The 22,561-nt window shown below is 26.9% G+C and overlaps 1 protein-coding gene across 1 annotated transcript; it reads right to left on the bottom strand.

Annotated features, from left to right (window-relative positions):
- Positions 1–6,142: 6,142 nt before the first annotated feature.
- MKK4 (MAPKK) lies at positions 6,143–7,441 on the bottom strand. The gene has a single exon (NM_001247666.2). It carries the CDS (start codon positions 7,372–7,374, stop codon positions 6,367–6,369), a length of 1,008 nt encoding a protein of 335 aa, NP_001234595.1. The 5' UTR covers positions 7,375–7,441; the 3' UTR covers positions 6,143–6,366.
- Between the last annotated feature and the right edge of the window lie 15,120 nt (positions 7,442–22,561).

The following is a 22,561-nucleotide window of genomic DNA, read 5'->3' as shown; positions in this document are numbered from 1 at the left end:
AATATCATATAAATCAATCGATACTTAGAGATCGACCGTACCCCTCAAATATAATTGGTGATATAATTATATTGTCCCATGAAATTATACTCTCTGACATAATTATTAATAACTTTGATGTAGAGGTTGTATCGATCGACATGTTCGTGGTTAGATAACCAATCTATTTGAAGTAGGTTTTGACATAAAGTCTTGTGGTGGTCCAATTGCATGTGTGATCAACTTCATCTTGGCTAATGCTAATTGGCTGATTTGTAACTTTTTCACTTCTTGACCTTCATGAAGCTATCTATTTAGCTCCAACTTGTTTTATGAAATATCAGTCGATTGAAAATCTATTAGTCTCAAGGCATTATTGGACAATATTGCTACAAGTTGCTTATTGTGTAGTTTGGCTCAATTTTATCGTACGAGATCCAATTGCAGCGAAAGTCTTTTTTATATATTGATTATGACTGAACTTGTAAACTTGTCGAGTTTTCTGGCTCGTCAAAGTTGAAGATAAAATTTCTAAGACAGCGGTCAAATTCCATCATTTTCCAAGTTTCTTCGATTCATGAGATGAATTAAGTCAGAATAAATAGATTGATTATATTATATGGATTATAAAAAGTTATTAGCAATTTTTTTAATTTTGACTTTAGACCACTAATATATTTGAGTCGCCCTCCTGTGTGAACCTCTCTTTAATATACTTTACGGAAAAGGTCCTAAAATACCCTTAAAGTATTGGAAATGGTACAAAATTACCCTCCATCCACCTATTGACTCCAAAATACCCTTCCCACCCACCTATTGGGTCCAAAATACCCTTATCATCCACCTTTTGGTTCAAAATTGACCACTTATTTAACGATTTTATATTTAAACTATTTAAATACTTTTTTAAATACGTGGCGCTCAACTATTTGTTATAATTTAACTTATTAATATAATTTATAAATCAATTCACTACCACCCATTACTAATTAAACCCCTCTAATTAATATCTGTCACATTATTAATGCAACAACATATTAGCTACTACCAATTGAGTGTTTTTAAAGTTTGAGGCGAAAATATCTATAGAAATAAATTATCATACATTCAAGTGTCTAAATAAAATTAACGATAAATTTAAAAGTCTGACTATGTTTATCTTAATTAATCTTACATCTCAATTATGTGATGTTACTTCATAGGTAACTTTTTTTAAAAATAATATAATAAAGGTTTTAAAACAAATAATAAGTATTTATAAAATTATATTTTTAAAAAAAATGCATGAATTAATTCGGATTGTATTACTTCTTTACCTTTAATCATAAATTTCTCATTCAATCTTGAAAGAAAGTGTCCTCCTAAATAAGCGGCTCAACCTATATTTAATTGGGGCTTCAATTCGGAATCGAATAATTTTGAATGTTATTTTCAGAAATCTTTAATTTCATCGTGTTTTAGTAGTATTTATGATGATATTGATATTATAATTGAATTATTAATTGGGTGAGATTTAGTTAGTAATTAGTGAGTAGTGGGTTGATTTATTTATTATATTAATAAATTAAATTATAACCAATAGTTGAACGTTAAGTATTTTAAAAAATATTTAAATAGTTTAATTTTAAAACAATTAAAAAAGTGGTCAATTTTGAATCCAAAGGTGGATGACAAGGGTATTTTGGAGCCAATAGGTGGATGAAAAGGGCATTTTGGAGCTAATAGGTGGATAAAGGGTAATTTTGTACCATTTTCAATATTTTAAGGGTATTTTAGGCCCTTTTCCGTATACTTTATTGAAAACACTTGATTCATATTTGATTAATTAATAGATATCGATGAAAATTTTCTATTGATCTTTAATTCTTTACTTTTTAACTCGAAGGCCAAACTAAGGTAGCCTAACATGTAACCATACAGAGGAAATTATGTACTAAGAATTGCAGTTCAATTCACGTCCTCCATTATTGTGGGGAATGATAGAGACTTCTTGAGGACTATTCAATTGGGAGAGTTCAGTTGTGACGTGTGAGACTATTATAATGGGCATTATCTATTACTAGTAGTCTCTTTACGTGCAAACAACGTAACACAACTTGATACGGAGTCTAAATTTTGTGATCATAAATAAAAGATAGACATGTAAAATATGGAAATCTTAAACATACCATGTGAAAAACTGAAATTAAATAATCATCAAAAAAATAAATAAATATTTTTTCTGAGATAGATTAAATAAAGATAGGACAAACAAATTAAAACAATACTTTACTACTTTTGTTAGCAACCCCATTAGATATGCAGTTTCCTCCCAAATCCCTAAAACACTTCAAAAAGTGATGTTATAATATAATAAACCAAGTATAGATCATGATATAGTTGGTGCTGGTGATTGAAAATAGGCAAGTTGAAAGAATACCTCCAAAACGTACCCATCTTAGTAATAGATTCTGTCTATCAACATAATCTACTTTTCTTGTTCCTTGTCAAAAATTCACAACGTCGTTGTTTCTTGGAAATCCCTTATTATTTTTGGTAAATATGAAATTTCTGTTTGGCTTTTGTACACTAATATATAATAATATGAGGTTTTGGGAGTTCAATGAATGACAATGATTAAGGGGAAATATGTTTTTTCCCGCGTTAGAGTCAAGATTTTTCACTAAATAGATTTAAAATATAAAAAATAATAAACAACTGAAAAAGTGAAAAAGAGTTCAACATTGTCTATTATATAATGTATACATTAAAAAATAATTTTAATTATATATATAAATAGTATAATTAATATTTCAAAGTCGATTTATCAAATCTCCTTACCCCTACCTAGCTTCGCCTGTATTTTACTTTCATGCATCGATCAGTAAAAACCTGGTGGTGAATAAGACACATATCTAACCATTTTAGCTGACCCAATTTTCCATTTTCATTGTCCACATCTCACTCAAGCTGTCTCGAAAGCTCTCTATTTTTCGATTTTGCTATCATCGCATTTTAGTTATATACGTTATCAATGATTTTTCTTTTTTGCACTGTTTACAATCTATTATATGCTCATTTCATATCAAATATTTGTCGTCCTATTTACTATTCTCTCCGTCTCATTTTATATGTTACATTTTTATTTTGTACTTGCATTAAGAAATGATGTAATGTTACTCTTCTACTCTTATTTAATGTTTTTTAAATAACTTTAAGTGACAAGATTAATTAACTACTCTATCAAGGGTATAATAGGCAAAATTTGGTAATTTATGCATCAATTTTATAAAATACTTCCTCCGTTCGAAATTGTTTGTCATGTTGTGCTTTTCTAAAGTCAATTTGACTAATTTTCAAAGTTAAACTAGATCACATTAATTCGATATTTTAAATAAAAAATTTAAATGTTCTAAAACTATATGAAAAGTACTATAAATTGCAATTTTTGCGTATTAATATGATGAAAAAATACATAAAAAAATGTTAGTCAAAGTTTTATAATTTGACTCTAAAAATAGAAACTATGACTAATAATATCAGGCGAAAGGAGTAGAAAATATTGTTATCTAGCTATTTATAGAAAAGGATGACATATAAAATGAGAAGGAGAAAGTATTATTTCCTACTCTATAGCTAATGGAATTTTAAAAATTTATTTCGTTACACTTTGAAAGCTCTATGTCCCAATTTATATTACTTTATATCGTAATCGATACCAAGAAATGACACATTTTAATATTCAAAATAATTTAATTTTAAAATATCTATTTTATCCTTAATGAAATAATTCATAGTCATACAAATATTTATCGCTCGTTTTAAACCATAAATTCTTTTTTTTTTAAAAATTCTGTTATAAACTTCATGTCAAGCTAAACTAGATAATATATAAAATGAATGGAAAGAGTTTTTGTTCTTTCTAAACTTTGTCGTTGTTTCAAAACTTGCTACAATGCATGCATGTTGGTTACAGTAATTCAATCACGAGGGCAAATCCTCCATTTGAATATTCAGTATTTTCAAAGCCAACACTTGTATTTCGAATATTAAATTTACATTTGATGTGATACTTTTCAAACTTCATATATGTTTGTATATATATTGCACAGAAATTCCACAAATATATATCTTATGTGATATTCAATCTCTGGAATATTTATACAAAAGTTTGTTTTTTTTTGAGAAATTAAAAGTCTGTTTTACATGTGAATTATATATATTATTGGGAGATATATAGTTTGTTATTGCCGCACATAAGGGAAGTAGACTCACTCTTAAGTCCAAGTTATACTAAACCTATTGACATTAATTCAGAAATAATCAGTTGAATTTATTTATTTTTTGAATACTTCTTAAGACTTACATTATTAAAAACAATCCGGTGAAGTTAGGTCGATTTTAAAAGTTTAAATATATAATATGAAATTATAATTTGAACTCGATTTGATTTTAAATTTGTTCGAAGATAAAATTTTAGTATTCAATTGTATTTTATTTTATAAATACAAATTTTTTTTCACAAATTTTTTAAGTGTAATTTTACCAAGTAAGTAAATTTTAATTTGTAACTAAGTTATCAAATATATATTTTTTAAAATTTAAGATAGATTTATAAGTAGGAAGGCTCCAAGAACATGACCACTTGCCCTCATGTCATTGTAATTATCATTACAAAAGCAACTACGCAAGTGGGGAAAATTGTTTAAATAAAAACTTGTCCCAATAGACCAAACGGCACTGTCACATTTTTGTAGTTTTTTGACGGCTATAGAAAATTTTAACGTATTCATTTGAAAGGAATCGGGAATCTACCTAACTACTTTATAAGATAAAATAATGATGCACGTAAAAGAAATTTATTGTGGATCAGTTTAAAATTACTCTTGTTAAACATTTTCTTTTTTCAATAAGAATTTTAATTAGATTTGAATTAGGCATTTTAAAATTTATTCCAGAGTGATGCTTTTAATATGACTCAAAATTCAAAATAAATTTATTAAAAGCCAAGCACTTTCACCACTACATCAAAATTTATGTTTGGTTACTTTTGTTTGGTCTTAATAAAGGGGAATAGAGGAAACTAATACTCCCTTTGTCCCTAATCCTTATTTACTTGTCCATATTTCTTTTTATATCTGTTCTTATTTACTTGTCCATTTTATCAAATCAAGAAATTTCTAAGATATCCTTATTTAGTTCTAGAAAATTTCTAGTACTATTAAGTTGTAAGAAATGTTTTTTTCGAACCAGAAAATACATTTATTATATTGAAGAATTACATAATTTTTTAAGTTAAGGATAAAATTGTAACTAACATATAATAATAATTGATGCATTATTATGTATGACACTTCTAAAATGGACAACTAAATAGAGACCGGAGTACATTTAAGATAACATTGTTTACCAATACAAACTTAATAAAGTGATAATTCTTGATATTGATAAAAGATTAAAAAGTAATTAATTAATGAGGCAGCGAACTACCACAACAAAGTGTCGTTTTATTTATATTAAAGGACGAGTTTTGTGCTATAGCTTTTGTAGAAATTAATATGAACATCATTTACAAATTTTGATTAAACGCTTTTAAAAATGAATTGGACGACATCATTTACAATCTAATTAGAGAAAACATTTCGTAAGACCCAACATATCTGATGGAGTAATTATATATAACTTCATTTTTCTTCTAAGAATAATTAAATAAAAAAAACTATATATGTAATCAATTTTATATTCTAGTTCTATGAGTTTTACATACCATAAAAAGAAATTAAAAAAAAATACAAGCGTGACAACTAATAAAGACAAGCCTCTCCTAACGCACATTTGCATCATTTATGCGCAGAATTACGAATAAAAAAGGTATAACAATATAATATGTATTGTAGATATTATTTTTAATCGACAAATCAAATCAAGCTTAATCCTTATTAGCCAAAAAAAATAAAATAAAGGTTTCTTATCTTTTCAGCTATAATTTGCTCAGTGCTGGTTGGATTATTATGATGATTCACGAGCCTGTTTGATAGCTCATCTTCCTCGCCTAACCATTTTCATTTTTAACATAAGAAAATATTTTTTAAAATAAAAAAATACAAAAATAAAAAAATGAAAGATGATTATATGTTTGAATTTGAATTAGGAAATTTTTTTTTGCCAGATTTGATGAAGTTGCTGGAAGAAAAGTTAAAATTCATTAGGTCCCAAAATTCCACAGATGATTTTAGCTGTGGAAATGGAGCATTTTTTTCCAGTACAGAGGATGATTCTGATTTCGATTTCAGATTCAAAGTGGAAGAATATACAAAAAGTGAACCAAAAAAAAAAAGAAGAAGAATCTCGTTCTATTTACAGTAACTCGGATTCCAATTCCAGTTTTTAGCTTGCTTTTTTCCCTTTTTAGGTGGATTTCAAATCGATACTCTGTATAAACGGATGTTGCAAAAGTTGATGAGCGCTCCATCTCTTACTGGACTCTTTCTGTAAGCAACACTTCATGAAATCATTGAATTTTTCCGACGTATTTTCCGGCAAACTTGGTGGTTCACCGAAGCATATAGCGCACATCAGAGTAGCCCAATCCGGTCGCTGACCCGGCGGCAGGAACGGAAAGTGGCCCATATACAGTTCCATTAAAGTGAGACCTAAGCTCCATATATCAGCTGCGTAACCATTGTAGTTACCTCCATAAGTGTCTGGATCAAATCTTTCTGGGCTCATATACGCACAAGTTCCAACGTATGAATTGCAAGGATCCAAAGTCCTTCCCATGATTTTGCTCACTCCGAAATCAGCGATTTTCACCTCCATCTCACGATTCACTAAAAGGTTCGAAGGTTTTAGATCTCTGTGAATGATTTTGTGACTATGCAAATAGTCTAATCCACCAAGCACTTGCTTAGCGATTCTCGCTAAACAGAGTTCGGAGAAAGTTAATTGTGATTTAAGTAGATTTTCTAATGTACCGGCGTTCATATACTCCATAAGAATACCGATATCCCCGCCGGGCATATCAATAACTCCATGACACTTGATAACGTAAGGAGATTCCGTCCGGCGAAGAATTGAGATTTCCCGGAGGATCTGACGGCGAATCTCTGGGTCACTATCACCGTGAACAACTTTCAGAGCGTAGATCGCGGAGGTCCGCTTATGACGGACTTTATACACAGTTCCACCGTTTCCATGACCGAGAACCTTAAGCTTTTCAAGTTCCGAAATGGAGATAGTGGTAGTAGAAGCAGTGGTGGTCGTCGTAGTATTTGTAGCAGTGGTGGTGCTGGCGGTAGAGTTGACGGTGGGTACGGAAGATGGAGGGAGAGGTAAGGGGAAACGAGGACGTCGTTCGGAGGGTTCCGGTAAGGGAAGACGGAGATTTAGGTGTCGGCGATCACGAACTAAGGCCATGTGAGGGGTGAATCGGGTCGGATCCGTTTGGAAAAATTGGAAGAGAAATGGATTGTTCTTTTTTTTCGGTTGTTAGGAGAAGGAAGGATTGTGTTATATAAGTGGAGAGGAGAAAGCACGTGGGAATAGTGTAGTGTTAGCCACCCCACCATGTAAGGAAGGAGGGAGGATATGGGGGTGGGGGTGGAAGTGAAAGTTAGATGAGATTTCATAAAATCTTTATGTTAAAAAAGTTTTTGGCTTTTTTTCATGATTTTCATCATTTTAATATTAGGTAAAGTGGTGAACTGAGCTGTAAAATTAATCTACATCATGTGATCTTTTATTAAATGCAACTTAGAACAAAAAAAAAAAAAAATCTAATATAACCAGAAAATAAGAGAAGGTTAATTTGTTTGGTGAAACAAGATGTTTCAATTTCCCATCGAAATGCTTAAATCTATCCTTGGTGCGAATTTTTTCTTATTTATTGACTTAATATCATTTAGATAACTTTACGTAAGTATGTAGTTAGTATTACAAACTATTATCAACTATCATCGTTATTTTTATTTTATTATTACTATAATCAAAATCTACTATTAATCATCTCTACCATCACAAATAGTATTATCGTCAGTTATCACCAATATCATCAAATATGCACAACAAATTCTACTGACATTAACTCAATTTCACCATCACAAATACCACAACATTAGTTTCTACCACACTATTGATCTCTCTCATAACAACTATCACCATCACCTTTATTAGACATAAACACTAATTAGTTACTATTATAAACTATTTTTCTAATATCATTAGCGGACTATATTCATATTTTTTAGTTAAATAATGATTTTCTTTTATTAAATGTCTATTTTTCTAATATTTAAGTATTTTAATTAAATTGTACATTTATTATGTCTAGTAATATATAAATTAAACACATAAATATTAAAAAATAAATAATAGTATCATTATTATTCAATATTTAAATATATATAAAATACCTTAATTACTGAACGTAGAAATTTGTTTTTAATAGAAACAAATGGAGCGAGTATTTTATACGAATTGATCTTTTTGGAAGTGATGTGCTGTGTTTAGTGCTAAAAATATTATTGTAATTTATAAGAATTTTAACTCTTTCTGCATTTTTGATGTAGCTTATGATTCATCAATCTCGAAATGGTAAGTAGCAGAGTTTAGAGTATATACATAAAAAGAATATTTACATTTTTGAATATTAATGTGGATACATTTTGAAAATTTTTATTTACTCTAAAAAAATTTACTATTTTAATTTATCTAAATGACATCCTATTATAGAAATTTCGAAAATCACAAACTTTAGGAGTAATTTTTTTTTATAAAATTAAGACATAAAACGAAACTTATATATATCAAAATAAGATAATTAAATTAATACACATATAACATTAAATAATAATCTCTCCATTTGTTTCCATCTATGTGGTGTTTGACAAAGCATGAGGGAATAGAAAAATATACTTTCAAAATTTATAATTTAAAATAAGTTTTAGACATTATATAAATTTAAATTGCTTAATTAAAATGAAATAATATATTAAAAATCAATTTTTTTTGTTCAGAAATTAGAAAAACAGACTCCTTTTTTTTAAGCGGTAGGCAAAGATAGTTTATGTAATGCAGTTACTATTTAGATAATCAAATTAGCTTTTTGTTGACGATTTTATTTTTATGTCTTTTTGTTAGTTACTGTAAAAAATATATTTTTAAAATATTTTTTTCTTAAAATTGAAAAATATAATGAATTTACAGGTGGAATCAAATGACACGGATGGGTTTGGGTGGCTTAAAAAATGCTAGCGAAGGTGTGGTTGAGAAAAATCTTTAGGCAAAGGTTTTGGCTCCTCCTTTAATTTTTCTATTTTTTTAAAAAAAAAATTGTGGATGAATTTATCACATGTGATTTAAATTAGGAGTAATATAATATACCAGTAGTAGTAAGAAACAATCCAAAAATAACCACCAAATTATTCCAAATAAGTGATTTTTTCTCTCTGTTTTTTAGTGATCATAGAATTTTATTTTGTGCTCATCATTATGTAGCCTAATACAACATAATTAGAGTGGTACACTTGGCTTTAGTTCTTTGACCTAACAATGTGAAAATTGTTTCACGTTTAACTTATTTTCTAGTATCAACAAAGAAAATAAGAAATGGAAGAATTTGTATGTTTACTACTATGATTTAATTTTTATATTGATATAAAAATATAATTGCCTTGTGTTTAATTAATAATTAAAATATTCTCATGGATATTATGTTTCTTAATAAATTTATCGTGATGCTTATCTTCTGCAATGATATAATCCAAAAAAAGAACAATGGATTAAATTAATTATAATTAACTTGATATATTTAAGATCATGAATAAAGTAATTTTTATGTGAATCCTAACAATAATTTGTTCAATTTTTTGAAATAATATATTTACATATTCCAAACTAATGTATAAGAATGTGCGTATCATCACACTCTAATAGCAGAACTATCAACTTTTTGGAAATAATCGCAGCTAATAAAATTATTTAACTTTCTTAACACTAATATATATGCAGTACAATATTACAGAGAACTTTAATAATTATGCCAGAAATTAAGTTATTTATATATTATTTAATGTGCATTTATTTAATAATCAAATCAGAAATTAAGTTATTTATACATTATTTGATGTGCATTTAATTGTTGTATTTAGGGTTGTTTGTAGTTCGATTTAAATCGGTTATTGATTAAAACTAAAATCAAATCAATCTAGTTGGAATTTTGAATTTCTAAAACCAAACCAAGCCAAACGATAAAATTAATCATCGGTTTGGTTATTGTTGATTTGGTTCGGTTTGGTTCAGTTTTTTTGGTTTATTCAGATTAAAAGTGATAATTGTTTTGAGTGCGTACATATCTAGATAGACACAAACACCAATTACACGAACAATATACAGAAAAGTTAATGTCGGTTCAGTCAAGCAATTAAGCAATATTAAAGTGTGTGACTATTTTATGTGAAGTAGAGTACGTAGAAACTAAAATGGATTTTGATGGACTTGAATTTGAGATTGTTTTACTTGGGTTTAAGTGTCGGGCTTGAGAAAATGATAAAGTTAAAGACTTAAATTAATTAAAATTTAATAAAATATTTTAAATTTATTTATGAATAATATATAAATAATTATAAAATTTATATATCTAATTTATCAATTCGATTTGGTTATTTTCGGATTATTTTTTAGTAAAATCAAAATCAAACTAAATAGTATCTGTTTTCAAAATTTAAAATCCAAACCTAATTAAACTAATATCAATTTTTTTAAAATTAATTTAATTCAAATTGCGATTTTATTTGATTGTTAATCATAACCATGAACAATCCTAGCTTAGCTGTATTTATTTTACACACGTGAGACCTTGCAAATTTTGCGGTGTATATAATTTCTTTCTACGTGCTGCATATTTTTATTTTATCTTTTAAAAACTAGAAGTCCTGAAGTTGATAAAAATGTCACTATGAGATTTTTCTTAGTGAATATGAAAAATGCTTGCTATAGTTATTATATCCACATGTTTCATGTTTTTTAATTTATTCTTCAACATTTTGTTTCAGTACAACTAGAATAATTGACGATTTCATGGATGATTAGAAAGAAAAAAAAATTATTTCCTTACGTCAAAATCACTTTGCTTAATTAAGCATCATTTTATTTTATTTAGAAAGAAAAAATTCCCCCACTTAGCTTAATTATAAGCATAGTAGAGTGTCACTCATCACTAATTATATTTTCTGGTGACTAAAAGGTCACATAACTTGTTGGCATTTGATACAATAATAAATAATTATATCTATAACATAAGAAATAAGTGATTACTCTAAAATCCGAAAATGAGGTCGCTCCTCACAACAACCAAAAATGCACTAATCATGCCGCTAAAGGTTCCCATCTTTGTTTTATCAAAAGAATTGGAAAAGAAAATATTTTCATTATTCTAATTTATGTATTATAGTTTGATTGATACAGAGTTTTAGAAATAAGGATAGAGATCTTTTTTTTTAATAGTGACACAATTAGGGAATTTTATATGAATCTATTGTGTTCAGAACTAATTAAATTATATTTTTTTAAAATTACAAAAAATTTAGGGGAATCCGAGAACATTTCAAAACGTTCTGATTTATCGCTCAATGTCTTGCTGATACATTGTTCAACGTCTTAATACATCACGTCTCATTTTCGGATACTTCACATCAATGTCTTGATACATCACACACATCTCAATACATCGAAGTTATGTATTACGTGCCGATACATCGCGTACAGTGATATATTTGATCGATACATTGCGTCAAAGTGATATATCCGATAATTAAAAAAATGATAGGAAATATAATAAAATTGTGTATATATGTAATTTTTCTAAATATTTATCATCATTTATTTGGAGGATTTTTTTTTAAAAAAATTATATCCTATAAATTGATACATACTGCTTTATATTGATATGTTGGCAGTTTTTACTTGGATCAATTCATTTATTTTACTACTTTACCTTTTCATATTTTCGTTTTAATCTTTTGTAGTGTTTAGGAAATTTAAATTGAAACAAGAAATTTCAAAAAGATTGTTGAGAGTATATCTATATATATGGCAAGTTATGACATGATAAATGTATTAGGTTTGGCAACAGACAAAGGCGGCCATATTTATCCCCTGAATACACTCAATTTAGTTTCCTTTCAACCAATTAAAACTTGATTATTACTATCACTAATTGGGTAGTGCCTTGTCAACATCTTATTTTGAATACTACTAACTTCTTTCACCCTTCTATTTTAGATGACACTGCTTAATTTAATTTATCATTTAAAAAAAAATTATAACTCGTAACTTAAATAATTTTTATATATATAGTTACAAATCATTATTTTTTAATTTCATAATAATTTTCAGGCGTTACTATTTTTATCAATGTTTTTACAAACTACACATCAAATGTAAATCGCATCAAGCAAATTCTCGACTTAAAAGATATTGAGAAGATCGATTTTCGATTATTCGTATGAATAACCACCCTTCAAATTAACTGTGTGATACCGAAGGACACAGATCATCATTTCATTGAAGATAAAAAGGAAATTTCTTTTTTTTTCCAGCACCAAAAGCGAGTCTGGACAAGTCTTAATCCATTATGTCTTATTCTACGGGTTTCTTAATTTTCTTTCTTCCCCACCACTTAATAATGACATATGAATTCAGATTCAACAATCAAAAAGGAATATAACGCTGACACTTCTGTGATATGAAGAAATTATCTATTATTGATTTGATAACTTTTACTGTTGTTAGGACCTAACCTATACTGGCTTAGGCAGATTAAAAGAATGACGAACAATTTATAGTATAAAAAACTGTTATAATGTTAACACGTTTATATAAAAAAATATTTAGTTTCTAACTAAAACACAATAAACTAGTTAATTTAGAGAATTTATTTTGTCTGCTAAATTAATTGGTTACGTGTACTAATATATATCGCCATTTTAGCTAATGGTTATATAATATAATATGTGAGGGGTTATCCATTGTCATCATCCAACTGTACGCACATACCTTTTTTTAAAATTAAAAATAGTAGCTGGTACACAAATACACACTTCATTACAAATCTTATAATAATACTAACACAAAACATAAATTTTATATTAGTAATAATTACGTATAATTATAATACTGATTATTATACCTAGAAACAAAAGAAATGCATGATTAGGTGTGCAAATGTAGCTGGTAATTGATTGTGACGTGCTATATTTTATATTCGTCTTGTCGTATTATACTCAAGTGAGAATATATGAAATTATTTTTAAAAAAAACTTGTCCATTTAATATAAGTTGTTATATGATGCAGATTAAAGCAAGTAGGATAACTATTTCATTATTAATTTTGCGAATAAAATCTTATAGTAGTAAGTTAGGTAGCAAATTTGCAATAATTAATTAAATTTTTGTTTTAGAAAAAAAGGGAAGTGGAAGACAACTTTTCTGAAACATGAGTTTGAACTTCTAAAAAAAATTTAAAAAATAGCAAGATGCATGTGAATTCCCATAAATTTTCCAGCTCATGCCAACCAAAAGAACTTGTGAGTAGATTTCAAGTATTTTTCTAAATAATTAGTATTATTTTTTGGTTTTTAGATTAATGTGTCAAAAATGTTTTCATCCCCAAGTAAAACTTGCAACGTATCTTTTTTTTCTTTTTTTTTTCAGAATGGTGGTTTGAATTGTTTTTTAGGGATAATTAGAGAATTATCCCAATATAAAATTTAAAATTAAATTTGTATGATGTCAATCACGGATATTAAATCATAGGATCATCTACACCGTATATAAATGGGACCATCGACATGATTATATTATGCGATGAATATGATTATTAGGATAACATTGTCTTTGAACCAAATTACCGTTCATCTACTGCATAAACTGTCACATTTATCAATATAAGTTGTGGTGAGAGTGTTTCAATTTTAATCAGAGTCTCGGATTTAAGCATGGATATGCAAAAAATTCTGTTGGAAGCGTCATCCCATAATGAGCTCTGCATTTTGCAATCTAAATTTAGTCGAAGCTTCCATTTAAAGTGCGAACACCGTGAAAAAAAATGAATTGTCACATTTATCAATAGTGTCTATTCTGTCGACGATTTGAAAAGTAAAAAATAGAGCAATATGCATACACAAAGATACGGTTATGATAGCAATGTACATATTTTTTGAGAGATATTTTCAATGTGAAATACGGAGATTTTAGGAGGACCCCCCCCCTCCTCCGAGGGGCGCTAAAGTTGACACAAATGGTATGGGGGACTGATTTGTGCATCATAACTTTCTTTGTTCATCTGATGTTCGATATCTGTATTAGAATTTAAATAATTTAAATTCATGTTACGTAGAGTCTTATTTGTAACACTATTGGTAGTATGTTAAGTATGTTAGTAACTTTTTTAGTAGTCCAAAATATGTGAAATGTTGGTATGCTTGTCACGTTTTAGTAGTCCAAAATATATGAAATGGTTATTGTGTGCCAACTAATTAAAACTTTGGATTACATATGCCACTCATGTGTTTTAGCTAGCGTTTGGCCATAGATTTCCAAATATTCTTGGCAAATATTATTTGAGTGAAAATTTGGGTGAAATTTCACCATGTGTTTGGCCATAAAATTTGGGAAATATATTTCACCTTTTTAGAAAAATATGATTTATACACACAAGTTTTAAAAACTATCAAAACTAACTAAAAGTTTGTATTACAAGTCAATTGAATGTTAGTTACAACAATAACAAATAATGTCCATGACACTGAAGCAATGTGGTAATTTGGAGTGAGTGCAACAAGAATTATTTCATACATCATGAAGTAGATAAAGTATATGACTTTGTTACCTAAAACCAACTTTTAATAATTTTCATCAACATTTCATATCATTATTTAATATTCACTAAATATTTCATCACTATTTTGGTGTTCACGTAAAAAATGATGTAATACAATGCAAGCAACTACTAGAGAGGGTGTTTTTGTAAAAGATAAAAGATTGGGGTAAAATTTTAATTTTTAAAATATCCCAAATAATGATATTTGGCCCAAATACTAGAAAAAACTAGTATTTGGAAATTTGGGATATTTGCCAAAAAATATTTGCCAAATAATAACAAATTGTATGGACAAACATTATTTGTCAAATTTTTCCCAAATATTATTTGAAAAATTTATGGCCAAACGGGCCCTTATAGTTACTATGTAGCTAGGCCGCAGCCACATTAATGGGCTTTTTTGGGGGGATAATGGAAGGCCCGCCTATTTAGGCTTCTTGTAAGTTGTAAGGAAAAATTATTGGGAAATTTTTCAAAATGTCAATATTTTAGCATTTAATAAGACTCATTAGCAACAATTTTAATATTTAGTAAAAATGTCATTTTAGTTTGTTATGTATATTATTTATATTTTTATTATTTATCTTTATTCAAAGAATATAATTATTTAATAACAAAAAGGAGAAAATTAAGGGGGAATATTCCAAAAAAAAGCAAGCATCCTTAATTTTCTCATCAGTTACATTTTCAAATAAAATTTAAATTTTGTTTTTTTTTTCCTCCAGAATTTTTACCTTTTTTAAAATTATATTCATTCCCAATATATTCTATTTATATTTATTATAGTTTTTTATTAGTTTGTATTCATTCCAATAGGTATGCCGAATTTATCTATATAGTCATTTAAGAAATATATTTGTATTTTCATATATTTTTTCCGTATATAGTTATTTTTTTCTTCAAAAATCCTGTATGTATTCATTTCAATATGTATTTTATTTGTATTTCTATTTATTCTAGTTTTTATTTAGAATTTTGTATAATAATATATAAAATACAAAAAAATTAGTATGATGAAAAAGTGAGTAAATATAAAATTGAAAAGAAATAATTGAATATTTGGTGTACGTATTCTTAAATAAAATACATACTTAGTTGACATACCTTTAAAATAAATACAAATTAGAAAAAAATGTCAAATTCAGTTGACATACCTTTATTAGTTTGTATTCATTCCAATATGTATGTCAAATAAAATATAGCTACTTAAGAAATACATTTGTATTCGTATATATTTTTCACTGTGTATTTATTTTTCTTTTCAAAATCTTGTTTCCTTTGCTAAGTCGTATTCATTCCAATATGTCTATTATTTGTATTTCTATTCGAATACAAATAAACTAATAGAAAGTTGTTCTTCTTATAAATAAAATAAATAACTAGTTGACATACATTTGGATGAATACAAATTAGGGACAAATACAAGATTCATAAACCATGCAATATGAAATTTTTAATAAATACAAATATTGATAGTATACATAGTGATTTGAATACAAATTAAGAAAGCATACCAAATTCAAAAAAAAATAACTATAAATACAAAACAAACTAATAGAAAATTGTTCGACAACTATCCGATATTCGTCGTCTTTTTCAAGATCCTCACGAGTAGACAAAGATTCTACATCTGCGTTCTGAATTTGAGGAAGGTTTTGCACACCAATGAGTCTTGTAAATGTTCTTACCCTCTTTCTTCCCTCATTTTAGCAGCGGATCATACATTATTTGTTAAGTAATAAATAAATTAAAGGATGAAAAATCACCAGAAATCGGTTGATTAAGATGAATACCTCTAGTAAGCCTCTTGGATTCAGCCATTGGAGAGTAAATCATAACGAAAATTGAAAAATACAAACAACATTTTTTTAAGATTTAAACAAAAATAAAATTAGAAAAGAAATTTGAAAATAGGATAAAGATTAGAGATACCTTAATCAAAGGGATTCTTGTTAATTCAATTTTGAATTAAAAAAACAACCAAAATATATGGCAAAAAAATATTTGCAACTTGAATGTTGGAGGAAAATCAGAAAAGATAACCATGAGAGAGAAAAAAATTAAATGGGAGAGAGAATTAACAATTTGAAAAGATAAATATGAGAGAGAATGATTTTTTTTTTTTAAAAAAAGATATATAGAATTAATTTAAAAAGAGAGATAAAATAGGAAGAAAATTGGGACACATAAATTTCTTAAAATAATGACATTTTTGACATTATTGCTAATATTTATAAAGTATGGATATTTTTACTAAATATGTTATTTATTTTGACTAGTTTACTAATTTTTCCAAAATTATATAATTCGTGACATACGTTAACTTTCATATCTATTATGATTATTTATATATTTAAAATATTACGTATCTTATTATGAATTAAGATTTCTTATTATATTTTGAGGAAAATGTACTTAGATACATATATTTTTACAATCAAATATGCAAAAATAGATAGAGAGACGAGCGGATTCATATATATCTAAATATATAGTCATCACACTAGATATGTATCTGGTGTGATTCACATGTAGAAGGGAGAGTGGTGAGGGAGATTTGCTATGTATCTTAGATATATGTGAATCCACTTGAATACAGTGAATCTAGAACAAATTACATCTAATCTTTGCCCTACATATCCCCAAATATATGTATTTAGATATATCTGAATTATTTAGGGCAACTTTCACATATAGCAAATAAAAAATTTATATTCGTATGTTATAGCAAAGTTTGCATTATTGCGCTCCATAGCAAATATGGAAACTGTATATTTCGTTATACACATACAGTTGAAGCAAATTGTATAACACGAAGTGTATAAAACAAGAAAGAGAAAGACACTTGGGCAGAAAACTGTATAAAAACGAATTGTATTATTATAAGTGTATAGAACGATTATATACAATTTGAATTTGTATAAAATAAGAAAGAGATAAAGACAAAAGAGACTTGATAAGGAATATACAATTGAATCGAATTGTATAAAACGAGAAAGAGAGAAATTAGATACAATTTGAAAATTGTATAAAATGAGAAAGAGAGAAGAGCAAAAGAAACTGGGCAAGGAAGTTTTTTTATGATATAATTATAAGTGTATAGGACGAAAATATATGTACATGCATGTGTATATACAATTTTCTGACGCTTTATACAAACAGAAATACAATTTATACATTTCGCTTCTGTTTGTATAAGTGAGAAAGACGAGGGTGGAGAGCGAGATTTGGGAGAGTGGTGAGCGATATCTGGAATAGGGGAGAGAGGGGAACAAAAATATATGTATTTATACAATTTTCTCTGCTTTATACAATTAGAAATAATTTTTATACACTTGTGTTTGTAAAGTGAGGAAGCGAGCGAGAGATTGGAGGAGAGTGGCGAGTGAGATATTTGGGAGAGAAGCGTCTGATAATTTTTTGCAAACATTTGCTATGGAGCACAATTAAATCAAACCCTAACTACTCTATTTATTTTAGTTTGTTGTTATATATAATTTTCCCAATTAATTATTTATGTGTATCCAGGCCCAATTGAATGCTAACAGACCGAAATTATTGACTCATGCCAAAGCTCAAGAGCAGTCCAGGAGAATTAGGCGCAAGTGCACAAATGTGTTCCTTTTTTTTTTTAATTGTTAATAAGTACATAAATATTCAATTTCGAAATTATTTTATAGATTTATATTCATATTTGCGGCGAGTAAAACACATGAAGTATGTTGTGTATGGAATTAATTTGACAATTTTGATTGATGTTTCATGTACGACATTAAGAAGAAAATAAAAAAATCACAATGGCTATTACAGAAAACTAATTCTGGATATATTTATTAATGAGTAACTACATTTTTTAATTGTATACGAACCATATGACCAAATTAGTCCTAATATTATAGAATCGATCCATCTACCACATGCGAAGGATAAAAGACCTCAACCACTCTGCTACTCTCTCACCTCCTTCTAAAATAACTTTAATTATATAATTCACACTGATATAATATTTAGGAGTTATAACTTTTAAATGATTTTTTTTCCAGTTTTCGCATAAAAAAATTCTAAATAACAGGAGCCAAAAAAACACAAGAAATATCAATAGAAATTTTAAATCATCAATTAAATATCTCAATTTTGAATATTTCTAATATAAAAATTCCTAATTGTGAATATTTTTCCTTCAAATGGATTCTAAATGCTCGATAAATATACCAAAAAAGGGTTAGCATTAAATGGCAATAATAATTGTGGAAAGATAACTTATTGAAGTTATTTATTTGTTTCAATGTGTATGTCCTGGTTTTCCTTTTCGTATGTTTGAAAAAAATGTATTTTATTTTTTAAATAACACTTAAATTTCATATTTTCGCTTACAATGATAAAAGAAAAAATTAAATGTATTTTAGATTAATAACCAAAAGTCTCCGTAGGATAATTTTGCCTTCAAAAAGATCATTTTGTGCATTTTATATTATTCTTTTTGTGTTGACTTTTAACTGAATGAAAATTGAAAATAATAATATTATGTATAGGTGAAGATATACTATTTTCAACCTTAAAGATTAAAGGGTTAAACTAAATACATGCTCATCTCAATTATTGATTCGTCAACTAAAAATATAATATTCTAAGAAAAAAAATACTAAAAAATTGCTATGCATGTTACTTGGTTGATCATAAGATCAAAACTTTGCTGCAATAATTTAGGAGCAATGTTTGCTCCACCTATTTATTTAATTTTATAAAATATTGATCCCATTTGCCATCTATCTTTGAGCAGGTTAATTATTTAAACTTCTTAGTCAATCATATGACATATTAAGCTCTTTTATATAGTTAATAATACACCACATGAAATAGAATTACAAGTACATAAACGTATTAATAGTGATAAACCAACTCCTTCATGTCATCACTAATAGGGGTGTGAAGGGTAAAAATAATATCTATTCTTAACAAAGTTTCGATTAAATCAAACTCTAAGAATAAATGATTTTTTATGAGGATCACAAAAGCAATTATAGTTTTTAACTATTACTTGCTTGATAGATTCGTCGCTTGAACACAAATAACTAGTCTTTCACTTCTGATACAACAATTATAGCTGCGTTAAATAGGTAGTTCATAAATAATAGCTATGTTTCGTGATTACACTCTAAACTAGAGCTACTTAAGGAATATTTTCGAAAGAATTATTAGCGTTTCTAAGCTTGATGTGAATTATTATTTTCTTTCTCAAATTATTGTTGTCTTTAAAATAATCATCTATTTGAAAAATTCAATTTACATACGCTCCTAATCTTGTCATATTGGTGAAATACACTGTTAAATTCTTGACAAATTTTGGGTCATTTTCAACGCGTCTCATAACTTTTTATTAAAAGTCTCGTGTTCATATAAAGATTTAAATCATTTGCTACATGGTATAATAGATCAGAAGTGTATTTAGATTATGTCAGTTAAATAGAAGATTATTTTTAAGACCATCTATATAAAACTAAAGTAATTAAGTTAAAAACTAACTAAGAACCTGTTTGAATGGACTTAAAAGTTGGTCAAAAAATATGTGAACGATAGAAAATATTATTACTTATGGTTGTAGAATATAAATTTATTTTATTTTATTTTTTTAAGGATAAAAACCTTAAATTAATGAACTTTTTATCATGTTAACAGCTTTAAGGGTATTCCAGACAATTTGATAAAAAAATATCTATCAGCACTTATTTACCAAACACATCAACAATTTTTCTTTTAACAACACTACTTTAATATAAACATATAACTACTTATTTTAAAAATAAATTTCAGCACTTTTAAAATTACTTAATCCAAACAGGCTCAAACTAAATTCTTGTATTCTATTCCACCACAACACTCGTAATTCCATAGTCCAATTTCTTACCACTTCTATCAACTTTTTTTTTTGTTTTTTTTTTAATCAAACATTTACAAATAATGAACCTTCAGCTTCCGTGATCAATCAATCAATATATATACATAAATTTGAATCCAAAACCGTTTATGTGGCACCTCTATATGGCCTCCATTTGTTTCTTCTTCTTTTTTTTTTTTGTCTTTTTTTTATTCTTTTCATAATTTTTTTTATTAATTATAAAATTCAATCATATATAATATTGTAATCATATGAAATGAGTTGCCAAAAAAACTCATCTATTGACATTCTCTACTTCAATAGCATGTCTTTTCGATTCCCCTTTAATCATTTTTATGACTTATTTTATCTATAAATGTCAATCATCTATGGAGATGTTGCATGTTCATTTCCATTTTTTCATTCTTTCTTTTTAGTAGTATAATCTTTTAATTTTATTTTCTTCATCTTTTTCTTCATCAATCATGTAGTTAAGTAATCAAAAAAGATGATATAGAAAAGATGATGTCACGATATGATATTCACTTTGATAAAGATCATTGGTATATTCTTGAAAGATTCATCACATTATTTGGTACAAGTTCAACAAAATGAAGAAAGAAACTTAATTATCTTGGAGATTCATGCATAGAGAGTTGTAGTAGTATAAAAGTTTGATTGATTTTCAAACATTTTGAATATTTATTGTTGTACTATTTTGATTTCAACTAATATTATATTGTTCTCTTTTATTTTATTTCTTCATTTTGAACAAAAAAATGATTATTCCATTCATTGTTGTTGTTGTTGAAGATGAAAAGATGCATAATATGTGTGTGTGTGTGTGTGTGTGTGTATATATATATATATATATATATATATTTCTATCTAATTAATATTTTAGATTTTTTCATGGCTGAATTAATTATCTATGGTACACTTTTTTAATATCTACTGAATATTTTTGTCCCTAAAAATATATGATATGGTCTATTATATTAGTAATCAATCACAAAATAAATGAATAAATATTTCTTTTAGTATTGAATATTTTTAATGATATATTCTAATTGAGCACGCCCGGTATCAATTTGTAAGAATACACTACATTGATGTTGTTTTAATTAAACATATAAAGTTTGTATTTTTAACTTAGTAATGAAACCATATGAGAATATATGTAAATCTGTGACTAATAAAATTAATTTCGATTAGAGAACTTTTTTTATTGTAATTTGTTATTAATAACATTTTAAGTTTCTTACCTTTTCATTTTCTCCTATTAAATAGATAAGGGAGAAACTAATCTTACAAACATAATTGAAATTTTGAATTTAGCATTCCCTAAAATTAATATCATTAATTTTCCTTTCTTAAACTAAGAAATACGTATCTCTTTATCTTCATAACTTATATTTCTATAATCTCTATAACTCCTTATAACTCTCAAATTTTAAATGTATAAACTTATCATGATAAATTTATTGTGTCTCTCAATGAATATCTAAATAAATGTGTATTGTAAGGCAATCCTTTTTTAAGCAAATGTTATTGTATTCTAATTCATATTTGATGTACTCATGATAGAGGAAAATCTTATGAATTATGTATATTGATTTTTTCTTGCTTTTTAGTTAGTCATGTTCAAGAGATCAATTCTTGACCACAGAATCTTAGGCTCTAAATTTATATGTCCATAATCTTTTTAAATCCTTATAACTCTCAAATTTTAAATGTATAAACTTATGATAATTTATTGTGTTTCTTAATAAATATTTATATAAATGTGTATTGTAAGACAAACCTTTTGAGGCAAATGTTAATGTATTTCAATTCACATTTGATGTACT

Source organism: Solanum lycopersicum, chromosome 3 (genome assembly GCF_036512215.1).
Source record: "Solanum lycopersicum chromosome 3, SLM_r2.1".
Classification (NCBI taxonomy): domain Eukaryota; kingdom Viridiplantae; phylum Streptophyta; class Magnoliopsida; order Solanales; family Solanaceae; genus Solanum; species Solanum lycopersicum.
The sequence above is the reverse complement of the archived record's forward strand: the minus strand, read 5'-3'. Positions and strand labels throughout refer to the sequence as shown.